The sequence below is a fragment of the Rhipicephalus microplus genome, chromosome 2 (assembly GCF_043290135.1).
Source record: "Rhipicephalus microplus isolate Deutch F79 chromosome 2, USDA_Rmic, whole genome shotgun sequence".
NCBI classification, from domain to species: domain Eukaryota; kingdom Metazoa; phylum Arthropoda; class Arachnida; order Ixodida; family Ixodidae; genus Rhipicephalus; species Rhipicephalus microplus.
Genome location: NC_134701.1, coordinates 115,095,609 through 115,109,047, shown reverse-complemented (window position 1 = coordinate 115,109,047; position 13,439 = coordinate 115,095,609). Strand labels below are relative to the sequence as shown.

Below are 13,439 nucleotides of genomic sequence, written 5' to 3'. Positions count from 1 at the left end.
ACGAAAAAGTTCCGAAAATTGTCACCTGAGCGGAAGCCATAGCAGCGTGAGTTTTCGCGCTAAAGTGCACCAGAATGGCACCCACACCCTGAGGGCTGTGCTTAGCGCTCGCTGGTTTTCAGCCTACCCTGCGTCAACCACTCGCTCGGCTACGCACTTGAACAGCGGGAAAGCCAAGAGGAGGCCCATAAAGGCTGCGCAGTGAGGTAGGACATATCTTCACTGACCTTGAACGATCACTTGGATGTGGCTTGTATCCTCGCCGTGTTCGTTCTTTGCTTTGCAGGAGTACACTCCTGATTCATCCCGCGTTGGTTCTTGCATGTCCAAGAGTGAGTAAGATTTTCCACCAGATCCTTCGACAGTTTTTATATGGTACCTAAAAGGAAACAGACATACGACACTTGAACTTACAACTTCGTACCGTATATATTTATTAAAAACTTCAACACATTTTTTAACGACGTTGGGTTCATTAAAGTGAAACAACTTCATTTTAGAACACAGCAACATGAGCTCACACGGCATATATTTCGCAGGATGCACAAAGTCAGCATAACTGCTGCTTCAGCATGCTCATGTGTGTGGAAACATATATTTTGAAAGTAACAGAGAAAAATACGGCTGCATACCCTCAAACCATCATCACAATTCGTAGTAGCGTCAATGGCAACACGTATGGGACATCCTGCAGAATTGTTCTGGCATTGAGCATCCTCCCGTTTTGCCTCCACTCCTCATACTTAAGGGAGGATGAAGGGCCAATACGACTGGATTTTGATGGCAAATATTCCAGCATAACTGCCTTATACTAAGTTGTTAATTTTTGCGCGCAGTGGAAAGCATTTAAAACAGCCCCCAAAGCACATGATCTCGTGTCTCTGCTACGGCAACTCAAACTTTACATAGCGTTTTCTCCGAACAGTACTTTTCATCAGAAAATGAGCATTCTCTCTATAACTGCGGAAGCTATCGATCGCAAACATTTTTGACGCTTCTTCCTGAACATCGTGCGTCCTTTTTGAAACAAAAGATTGTAGTTGTCACCAGAATTGTATAGCTTTTTACTAAAGTGTTTATTCAGGAAAACAGCCTTGCGATTCTAGTCTTTACACATTTATAGAATGGTGAAGCCTACAATTATTATTTTCGTTATAGAGGATACCCTGGGCATATGCAATAACTAGAAGAAATTTCATCACCTTAAATGCAAAATCTTTTGCACAAACGTCAATCCAAAAATAAAAAAGACAAATGTTTGATTTTTATTGTTTCAAAACTGCTTTGCATTTTTTATCCTGTTCGCAAAACGTATAGTATAATCCCTATTTAAGAAACTTGCGAATATTTGTGAAGTTTGCTCTAAATATAACAGAGCGATGTACAGTAGTAGTTGCACGCCAGTCTGTGCTGCCTTGTCCCCCATAATGTTCGGACACGAAAAAGAAGCCTACTTGGTGTAACATTTTACAATATCTAGTTGTTTAAAACTCAGATGCGCCAAACTTGGGCCCATTCCCCCTGCTCGCTTTTGCAGTTGGTGGATTACCTTCATGCCTCCTATTTTCTTTCCCCTGACCCTACCTTTTTCTCATTGTTAGCAACAAAATTTTCACTTGGTGCTAGCCCTATTGATTTTTATTTTCAATGGGATTAAGACAATAGCTAGTGGCATGGAACGAGAACGCACCTTTTTTTTTCTCACCACATTATACATTTTTCCACCAGACACATAATTCACAACTTTCATATATTTTAGAAGAACATATTGCAGGGACAATTATGGGAAATACCATTTTTATTGTGGTGATCGTACGTGCTTCTGTTTATGTGTTCATATGTTGGTCGTTCAAAGTCGTCACAGCTAATAAACTGAATAAAATAAGTACAGCAAGGATACGGCGGCGCACACACCTTTCCGTGTCAATAGGCTTCTGATTTTTCTCCCAGAAGTATGTAGTTGGGGGATCACCGACAGCTTGGCAGTGCACTTGCAGGTTTTCACCTTTCTTCACAACGAGTCTCCGGTGTTTTTCCTTGAACTTTGGTGGTACTGGATGAAAAGTAAATGAAAGAAATAATTGTACAAATATTCTTCGGCATCAGTCACTCGTGCGCAACTCGTAATTGATATGTGGAGTTTAACGTCCTGAAACCACCATTTGATTATGAGAGACGCCGTAGGGGAGAGCTCCGGAAATTTTGACCACCTGGGGTTCTTTACCGTGCACCTAAATTTCAGCATACGTGCATACAACATTTCTGCCTCCATCGGAAGTGCAGCCACGGCAGCCGGGATTCGATCCTGCGACCTGCAGGTCAGCAGCCGATTACTTTACCCTCTAGTACCGCGATTACGAGTACCGCGGCGGGGCACGCGCGCAACTCGTAAGTCAAGATTTTTTAATTGAAAGGCACTTAGGAGGCGAATTGACCCAAATGTATACAACTCGCACTAGCCTGTAAGTACTCAGGCAATTTTTTCTTTCTTCCCATACTAATAAATAATACATTTTAATTACCTAGTTTTTATTTAAAGACTGGAAACCCAACATTTGAACACTGAGATGCTGAACGCTTTTAGAAACCACTGACTAAATTGCTTCCTGTACGATACGTCTCGCGCTGTTATTTTTTCTACGTCGTAAAGAAAGCCCGCGGAATGTGAAAAGAAGCCCTTTGACGGGCTGCGAGCGCACTGCTATAGTGCTGCTATAGCATTTCTTTACAACGCGTAAAAAAATTACAGCGCTAGACGTATCGTACAGAAAACATATCAGTCGGTGGTTTCTGAAAGTTCTCTGCATCTCAGTGTTCATACTTTTGTATCCAGCCCATAAATAAAAAATGGGTAATCAAGAAATAAAATATTTAGTACGGGGAGAAATGAAAAATAGCCTGAGTACCTACAGGCTAGTGCGAGTAGACCTCGTTTGGTTCAATTCACCACTAAAGTGCATATCGTTTTCAAATTCTTGGCTCAAGTTATGGGGGACACCCTGTATATTCGGTTGTAAGCAAAATAATACTGAGCTTTTTTTTTCATGGAAACAGCAGATAATTTTACAAAGAGACAATATTTCTGGAGTTCGCTGTCATTATTCTACTACTTACAGCAAGCCATAACAACATGACAAAATTTGATTTATTCAACATTGAATGACGCTTCTTATGCATCGTGTACAAGAAATATTACCTATTTTTTCAAGCTTAAAGATAACGTTGGTAAGGCCAGTTCGAATGAAAAGGCAGGGCATGTGCTGTAAGTACCATTCCGCTCCGAACTATTTCAGTTAAACTACTGTAATTAAAGAAGCAACAAAACGAAAGTTAGCCTCTAGGTTATCTTATCATTGCGATTGTCGGATTTCATATCATACCGGAGCCTAGCTTTGGCTTAAGATGTTGAGTGCGGCAAGGAATAAGGCTCTAGAAATACTCTAAAGAATAAAGGAAAATTCGCAGGTGGGAAGGGGGTGCTATATGCCTTCAGGGCTTTGCAACTTTCACCACATTCATGTTTTACAGTTTCTTTAGTTCATCCTACTGCTATGTTTTTTTAGGGTATACGAAACGCTGATTGGACGACGCACGGCCTCACTAAGCTTTGGCTCGTAAGCCAGCGCAGCAGTCAAAGGGTCGTACACACCTTTCACCTTGAGGTGGGCGAGTCTGCTGATTCCTGCTCCGATTCCATTGTCTGCCTCACACAGATAGAAGCCTCCATCGGCTTCCTCCACCTCACGAATAAGAAGACTTCCGTTGTTGAACTGGTGGTTTCGAAAGTTGTAGTGTATGTACGAGAAGTTTCGAGGGTAGTTCCCTGTAAACAAATGACAAGTTACAATAACACACCGGTTGTTACAAAAGAGCATTCAAGAAAGCGCGCGCCTCCGATTTCTAATGGCTACGTGAAAACCAAGTGCGAAGCAGGCGCGATACAAGCCAGCGAAACGAAGAAAGCCAAGCACACGCCTTCTCTCCCTCTAAAGCACCGCCACCACGACAACCTCCTCGGATCTAACACTAGCTAACACTACAAACTTCTCGAAAGAAAGGGGCGTGGTACTGTGGAGTTGCGTCCCGTTACAAGAGGGGTAACGTGACAGATTGAATGGATTGTGTATGAAAAAAATTCGCAGATCATGAATAGTGATATTCCATTAACCCTCAAGAGGAAGGCATATAACAGCTGCATCTTGCAAGTATTTACTAAACAGCAGAAGCCTTTAAGCTTACAAACAGGGTTGAGCTTAAAGTGATGACGACGCAGCAATCGATGGAAAGGAAATTGACAGGTTTAACCTTAAAAGACAAGAAGAGAGGAGAGTGGGTCAAGGAACAAACCGGGGTTAAAAATATCATAGTAAAAACCAGGAAGAAAAAATAGACATGGGCCGAACATGTAAAACGTAGCCAGGATAACCTCTTGTCAATAAACGTAACTGACTGGATTTCCAGAGAAGGCATACGCAAGAAGGGTAGACAAAAAATTGGCCCCGTATCTACATGTTACACTGCAAATGTCGTCGACAGACCATAGTCTTGCACCTGGAGAGAGTGAACAAAACGTTTATTCGATGTTCTGCGCAAGAAAATTGGTGAATGGAATTCTGGAGGTGCTGCGTTGGAGTTCCTCTAGCATGCAGCGGAGGCGAATGAGCGCATCAAGCCCCGTCACACGGGAGACATGAGCGTCATCTGGCAGTTATCCTGGAAAATGAAGCGCGTGGCGTGCGCGCCCGTCTCTGAGATGTTGAGGTGTAGAACTCAAGGTGACGGGTAGGTGCCACAACCGTGTCGTGTTAGCAAAGCGTTGGAAACACTTGCCTTTTCGTGCAAGCGTTGCATGATCAGTGCAGCGTGATAAACGCTACGGTTCTTAGAATTACCTATGTAAGCCTTTTTTAGTAAACAATAGACATACATATTATTCACGTGTTGGTATGGTGCCTCAGATATGCGCAATAATTGCTTTTTAATTTACAATCGCACAAGTATGAATGCTGAAGCTTGAGCAATATTTGTGGGCGCTGCGGATGGGGTCGGCCGTTTGGAGTGTCGTTTGGCCACTCTGGTACCGTTTAGCGTACTGTTAAAGACGGACAAACAGACCAATGTACAGACAGACAAACAGACCAATGTACAGACAGACAAACAGACCAATGTACAGACAGACAGACAGACAGACAGACAGACAGACAGACAGACAGACAGACAGACAGACAGACAGACAGACAGACAGACAGGCAGGCAGGCAGGCAGGCAGGCAGGCAGGCAGGCAGGCAGGCAGGCAGACAGACAGACAGAAAGATAGACAGACTGACTGACTGACTGACTGACTACAATTTTTGCGTCGAAGGTCCCCAAGAAAGACTACCTTCTTTAAAAGCTAGGTGGGCAGATGAGTTTAAAAAGTTCGCGGGTATAGCGTGGCAGCAGAAATCACGACACCGGGTTTCTTGGCAGATAAAAGAAGATGCATTTTTCCTGCTGTGGACGCAGTCAGGCCGATGGGTATGATAATGACAATAATGATCCCACCCCTTCCCCAGCCTTGGCTGTCCGGTGCGCCGATAAAATTCGAGAACCCAGGGCGAACGCATATAACAAGCAGCGAGGACTGCGATAAAGAGGAGAAGTGCGAGTTTTCCACCAATGTGCGAAGGCTTGCCCTGCAGGGATAGAGCAGGCGATGCAGTGATTGTGTTTTCCGCCAGTCGACGAAGACGTCCCCTGCAGTAGCAGCGCGTGAGTGGACGACGTGTTTCCTGCCAAGTTTTGTTATTTAAGTGTGGTCAGGTGACGGCATGGGAGTTTCTGGAAGAGAAACGTCCAACTCAGCGGGTCGACAGCCGACGCTGGGCTCTGTGTGTGTGTTTCGTTGCAGAAAATCATTCAAGCTTTATATGAGGAACTTTGAACAGAATACGTTTGACAAATATTTTAGTTTATAAGTGCCTTGATTATTTGATGCATAAAGCTGCATCGTAGCGCATGTTGTTTCTTCTCGTTGTTACGCATGTATTGAAGTACTTTGAGAGATATCATATTGTATTTAATAACTTGCGAGTGCAGACGTCTGTGTGGTGTCTGTCCTGCCTTATCTGAGATATATTTTTGCTTTCTTATGATCTCTCCGCATTGCCTTGTTATTTGAACCACAGCCGGCATTCGCTGCGCACCAAAAGAACCAAAACAGTACACAGCCCGTACTTTCTTGAAGCATTTGGGAGGGCGGAGGCATTACGTGAGCCCTTGAAAGTAGCCTGGCGATTCAATAACTAATTACGAAACTCTAAACAACAGTAAAGTGCATCTGTCAGTCAACAGTGCATTAGCAAGCTGTGTAAGACGAAGTGGTTCTACGTTAGGTATAAATACAAAATTCCTAATGATATCTTTGTCGATTACTTCTCTAGGTTTATCTAAAGAACACAAATAAAATACTTTTAGATGTTTTGCGTTGTACGAATGCCGGATGCACAAAAACATGCTTACTCTACGTGCGTACGACCAAAAACTTGGTGCTCAATTGGAACACAATTTCTATATTTATTCGGAGATTATAGAGGCCAACATAATGGTTTATTGAAAAAGTGCTTGTAAGGTATCTAGAACTTACTGAATGACTATTTCTCGTGCTTATTTACAGCCCCCCCCCCTCCTTTGTCATTGCCACTTCTTCAAGGTTGTGAAAATAAAGAACGCATCAAAGGAGACCTTGTAACTTGCGGGTGAACCAAGTAACGCATCTTCGCCTACAGTTACGCCTGTTTTACCGCTCTACATGTTTATTGGTGCTGAAGATGCTTCTCGCCTAGAATATATTTCTTGCATAAAGTTGTTCTTTATATTACCACCAAATTCATGATAAAAAATTTCAGAGGGCCGCATTCGTTAAACCGCCTAAGCTAAAATTGCTCCTGAGAGAAAATAGAAGCCAATGATGTTATTGAACATATACTTTGCGACGGACGTTTATTGACATGAAAAATAATTGAATACAATGTGAATTAGGCCAGCAGACTGCACTAACCGATATTTCATTGATACATTGTACGCCACCTGAGTACAAGACTGATATTTGACGGAGGAGATAAAAGGACAAACACACAAGTTCCAGCTTACTTTCACCTTTCTTCCACGTCAGGACGGGTGGCGGATGACCATCGGCGGAACAATGCATGATCACCGTAGACGTCAAGACGGCCGACGTGTTCTGCGGTTCTATCTTCCAGCGAGGACTCACTGTATAAAGAGCAAAAGAGGGGAACAGAAAACAAGCCGTTATAGTAATTTAACACATGTCACACTCTACGCACTTTACATACAGGTATGCATTATGAGTAAGTCAGCGTGTGAAACACAAGAAGGAAGTCAGGGCATCTGAAACGCTACTGATGAGTGAAGATGCTCAGGGTGGCGGAAAAGAAAGAAGTAATAAAAAGTCATCTGCGCCTACCCATGCAATATGCAAACTCATCAATCTGAAACGCGCGGTGGTCTACGTGAAAGATAACTGTTGAGGCATTCCATTCCATTTTTATGCAAATTATTGGTGGTTAGCTTACGCATGCGCTGCTGCTATTATTCATATGTCATGCCTCAAACAACAGACAAGTTTCTTCATTCCTATGCAACATTCATCAAATTTCGGCACGTATTTACACTCTCAGCTACGTAAAAAAAGAGAACCCGGTGAGCCTCCGAATATCGATCTCTCGTTTTCCAATAATCTGTGCGTATTTAAGGCTCTATATGCAGGTAGGTGTTTTGGCACCTCGCTAGTTTTTTCTCTTGCAGAAAAAATGTCACTATATTTCACAGGTGGTGTCTGAGTACAAGAAGTTTTCATCGATTTATTCTAGGCACTATGTTCCAACAATCTCTTGCAAAATTTTCTACGAAGCAAGCGATGCTTTTAATCAGAAAGAAAGATATATCGTGGTTTCATTATAAAACAGAGTGAAATACCTGATTAGAAAGAACGTCTACCGTCATGCTCATCGAGGGGAGAAAGGTGCGTGCAAGCTGAACATTTTCATGCTCCACATAAATATTTGTGATAAGCTAAATAAGTACCTAACCTTAGTTTTATGTTTGGTGACACAAATGTGATTGCAGGAGAAATTGTGTCTGCTGTAAATAACATCACAGATGCATCAAACGTAACAAGTTTGCGATAATCAAGGAGATGCGGTCTTATAGGTAATTTGACGAGTTCGCACATTCGCACAGCAACGTCAACACAATAGCGGATGGTTCCCTTCCCCTCTAAAAAGAACTAACGTGAGAGCACACTTACGGACAAACAAACAATTGCCAAAAAGTAAGAATTGTAGAAAAAAGTGTTCAGATTTTTTTCCCAAAATCTTCCCCACACCTTCTTATAATCTGTTGAAAAGCTTGGCGCCACCATATTTGGTCAGATGGGTTCCAGTAATTTCTGTAAAACTTGACGGTTTTCACTTTAGGTAGTGAGCTTAATCGTGCAATCTATTTGGGCGGAACCAACCAGTTGAATCTCGTGTGAGTAAGCAGACCCGTAATCAGGCGGCTGACATTTGTTTAACGTCGTGGTCCTTTCTTATAAAAATTTGTATGATGAAGAAATTGCATAGCATTTAGGATGCTGCTTTCTGAGACCAACTTGTGACTGGTATATTGTTGAAGCAATAATTACGCTGATTTTTCTTTTGCCCTGCCGCGGCGGTCTAGTGGCTAAAATACTCGGCTGCTGACCCTCAGCTCGCGTGTTCAAATCTCGGCTTGGGCAGCTGCATTTTCGATGAAAAAAAACGCAGTAGGCCCATGTGCTCAGATTTGGGTGCACGTTATGAAACTCCAGGTGGTCTAAAGTTCCAGAGCCTTTGACTGCGGCGTCTCTAATATTTCTATGGTGGTTTTGGGACGTTAAACCCCACATATATATTTATCTACTACTTTTCATGTGAAGATTGCGCAGACGCCAACCACTCCAAAACTAGCAGTTCTTTTAGGTACAAATACAACTGATGAGTGAAAGTAATTAGAAATGGGACGCACAGGTCTAGGTGCCTGATCTCGCTGCTTCCTTTCATCAGAGCGGTATACGGAGCGGCAACGTTATCACAAGGAGCCCAGTTTCGCTGCTCCCCTCGCGAGCCAGCCTATGCGGCTAACGTGTGAACGCATGGTAGTCCTGTTCTGTTTTGCATACCTTGCTGCGTCCCGCGATGTCAGATACGGTAGCGCGTCATCGCTGTCAATGGCGCACTGCAGAAGGTAATCGCAGAGCCGGCAAATATATAGAGATTCTGGGTTACTACAAACGCCCTTTAAGCGCTTTCTCTCTGTTAAGCCGTGACAGCAGAGCCGGAAACTACACCGGCAGGGCTGGCACGGCGGAAAGGTGTTACACCTTTGAAAATCCGCAATAAAACGTGATAACTTTTACATATTTTTACTCCTTCACGTTAGTGTTAATGCTGTAGAATGTTATCAGATTGTGCTGCGCGGCATCGGGCAGTGAATGGATATTATCCCAATACCGCTCTTAGTTTATGTGGGCTTATATCACCGTTGCTTACTAATGCCGGCTTACTATCGGTCGATGCTGCGTTATCACTTGCTGAACGCTGAACAGCAAGCACACTTAGCTTCGAAGATTGACTAAAGACCTGCCAGTGAAATGACAATATGACAACGTTGCGGTCCGCTTGTAAACTCTCTTTTCTCCGCTTTACTGCAAGATTTCACTGAGCTGTTCATAGCTGTGTCTGCTTTTTCTACAATTTGCTTTTTCACCAAGTCTGAGTGGTAGCATATCTGCCATTGAAAGTGCTACGATGGTTTCAGTCTGAATATATAAGTCTTCTCCCTCTAGAGTAATGGAATGTAGTTACGGAGCATTACTAATAAGCTTTAGTTTCAGCACCTGGGGTAGAGTTATTACGAATTAACTCAGAACCTTCTGCTCTTACTAGATATCCTTAATAATGTTAGTGCAGCAAGGGACTTCAACATAAGCAGCTGTAACACTCAGAATTACACCGATTCTCAGGATCTGCATCTGTCGTTAATCTATTACAGCATTTTGAACATAATTTTGTCAGCTCCTCTCACAGACACCAAAATTGAAAAAAATTAAGAAAATAAAAAAAATGTACAGCGGGTTACAACGAAATAAAACGTACGCCAATGAAATGCGTGGCCGGTGTGTTATTTTTTCAACTAGCTCATATTTCCAACCTTTTTTTTTTACCATGGGTATTTTCTCAGACAAATTGAAAATTGATCGCGTATGTCCTGTTCTCAAAGAAGACAATCCGAAACACATGACTAACTATCGTACCATATCGGTGCTACCTGTTCTGTCGAAGGTATATTAACGTGGAATGAACAAGCGGCTCCAAACTTTTTCGAGGATGAATACACTATTATAAAGCACGCAAAACTTAGTTTTCAAAAACAAGTCTGCTGAACTTTTATTACTGCCAATAAAAGATCACATATTGGCTATTTTTGCAAAAACTTATACACAACTGGGTTCTTGATATATCAACGTGAAGCGTTCGATACCGTGTGTCGTGACGCCTTCCTACAATAATTAAGCACATGTCGATTACGAGGCATTGTGCATGACTTAATGCAAAGTTGTTTAAGAAATCGATACCATTTTTGAACATAAATAAGGAGCCATCGGAATACGTTTTAGTGAAGAAGAGAGTGCCACAGGGATCCACTCTAGGTCTCTCCTATTCATCATTCATATTAGAAAAATTTCGCACACTCCGAATTGCGCCAAACTAGTAAAGTACACGGACGATACTAACATTTTTTTAGGGTGCCTCACTGAATTCAGAGTGAAGGGTGTTTGTCAGACTCCTGAGAATTTCGCCTTCGCTCCATTTTTTATTCAATGACAAATAAAAAAATAAATAGAATAAAAAAATCAAATATTTTGTGACGTAGACACACGCTGATTAAGAAAAAAGGTCGCACTGTCATTAGCTGGGTGGCAAATTTCCAGCCTACCTCAAGTGCACCCTAAATTCTTCATTACTAATTGCGTGCTAACTTGTTGGTGTAGCTTTGCTTTGCGTCATTCTGAGCACCTTCATTACGAGAAGCGCGCTGGCTAAACAGAGAAAAAAACTGCAGCGTCTGCCCTTTCCCAATCATGTGAGCACCGGCTGTCCACTGAGGGTGCCAACGTGTTTGCTGAAATCTTAGGGAATTTCTTTCTGCACATGCTCGTTTTTTTTGTTTTGCTTCCTGCGGAAATCGCTCAGCTCGCGTTACCGGTTGCCTGCCACTATATTCTCTTTTCCCGCCTGTTTGCCTTAACCGCACAACACACGACAGTCGCTGGCTTGAAAAATATTGACGTTTTCTCCCTTTTGTTTGTATTTGGTCATTCAGCTGACTCAGCAGTCTCAAGCTGAACTCACGTGCGATTATGTGGATGCAACTATGCATCACAGACTCACACGACTGACTTTTACTGCATGTCGAAGCATACTGAATTACTCCTTGAAAGTATAGTGGTATTTTGGGCACGTTAGCATGCCAGTGGTGTTACTTCCTTTCGCACAGAAGGGTATGAGAACACAGAGCGTCCAACGCTTCAACATTTCGCCGTGTACTCTCCCTTCCGGGCGCCGAAAGTTACGCTAAAACTCACTCAATATTTATCTAACGCGAATTCCAGGGGCTCCTTTACGTTTGCTAAACGCCAACATTACTGAGAGCTAACAGACATGAAAGTGAAAAAATGTATAGGGCGTGTTACATGTAATACTTATCATCCAATCCTTCATGACAACTTTGCAGCGCAAACAAGTGGGACAAAGTAAGAAGGTATGCAAAAAAAAAACGCAGACTGAAGCTTGCTTATTCAGTTTATATACAAAAAATACGAGGTGAAAGTAAGGATACCGAGGGCAGAAAAAACATCAGGTGTAGTCATCATGTGTACACAGCAAACGCAATACGGCTAGTGGTGATGCTTCCTCCTGTTACTCTTTTTCCACCACCCTTTTTGTATTTATTTCTGCTACAATAGAACCCATGTTGAGGTTCGCGCTTACTTGTGTACCTTCCTATTTTGTCCCGTTTGTTTGCGGTGCCAAATAGTGATATTCAAGCTATACCAACAAGCCCGCCTTGACACTTGCATTATTATGCACGTGAGAAGCTTGCAAAATGAGCTAAAACCTAACTTGACGTGACGATGGACCAAACCTGCTACCCACGAAATAACGCATATACGCCATATAGTGCACTAGGGTATGGCTGCTACTGCAGCTGAGTTGGCACAACATCGGACTCATTCGATGGCTGCAGGCACTCTCCCTACCAACGAGTAGTTGAATTTCTCGTTTCACATTTCCGTTGCATCGCAAGCAATAGAAATACCATCCGATAAAGTTTAATTGCCGCTTTTGTCTTTTCATTCTCCCAATTATTACTAATCTCATGAATAGCTACGTATCATTTTACGTTCAATAACTATGACTATCGCAAACATCGGCTACACACTTTTCTTGCAGACTGAAAGAGGGCGTGCGATTGCCCTAATCATTTCACTCGAACTCCCTTTCAGTCTGGAACTTTCGCAACCAACGTATTAGACCTAACTATGCGTACTTTCTCAGTGCACCTGCCTTCTTTTCGTAACGATTCTACAATTACCACGTGGTATCTTCTATGACCATAACTCAGCCAGCGACATTTCATCTGCTCTTACAAATAGCTAATGCAATATTGATTGCCGACAGATGTTTGCCATAAGACGTCCCTGACTGTTAGGTTGACAGATGATGAATATTGAGAAAACACTAGCGCAAAACGTACAAAGACAGGACGATTGCACACAGCTGCCGTTCAGAAAACACATCCGATTCTTCGTACTCGTCTTCTGCTTGTTCGCATAGCGTAAGCATATTTATTATTTTCCTGCATATATGCTATTCGGTCCGCGCGGTTACCTTCGGTTCTCACAACGTTCTAGTCTGACGCACCACCGAGATTAAGGCTCATGGGTTACGGTTACTGATTCTATACCCCGTCATGGCATTCTCACCGTGCACGACGAGTTCCACACTTCGGTTGACAGATGCAGCGTCATTCGAGACGAAGCACGTGTACTCGCCGTGGTCCGCGAATCGCACCCGACCGATCTTGATGATTGACGAGTCGTCCGTGGTCTCGATCACTCGCTCGCCGTGAGAACTGATCCTGAGGCCGTTCTTCAGCCATCGGAAGCGCAAAGGAGGATCGCCCTTGGACACGGAGCACATGAGTCGAGATCGGCTACCTTCTTCCACTTTTACGACGTCCGGAAAGAAATGTTCGTCGATTGTTGGAGCCACTGCGTATGAGAAAAAAGCGTGTACAAACTCTGGTGTATAATTTTTTTCACTTGTTTGGCTTGAACAAAAATGGATCGTTGT

At 42.9% G+C, this 13,439-nt stretch overlaps 1 protein-coding gene across 2 annotated transcripts in view; it reads right to left on the bottom strand.

Annotated features, from left to right (window-relative positions):
• The window catches only part of LOC119170774 (cell adhesion molecule Dscam1), a 220,900-nt gene that overhangs the window by 33,966 nt on the left and 173,495 nt on the right, over positions 1-13,439 (bottom strand). Inside the window, exons 11-15 of one of the 2 annotated variants that reach the window (XM_075886711.1) lie at positions 13,070-13,357; positions 7,132-7,251; positions 3,650-3,823; positions 1,915-2,053; positions 228-379 (exon numbers count right to left, since the gene is read on the bottom strand). In XM_075886711.1, the coding sequence (XP_075742826.1) occupies positions 228-379; positions 1,915-2,053; positions 3,650-3,823; positions 7,132-7,251; positions 13,070-13,357 (873 nt within the window). The remainder of the gene's footprint in view (positions 1-227; positions 380-1,914; positions 2,054-3,649; positions 3,824-7,131; positions 7,252-13,069; positions 13,358-13,439) is intronic. The other variant, XM_075886712.1, reaches the window with a different exon arrangement.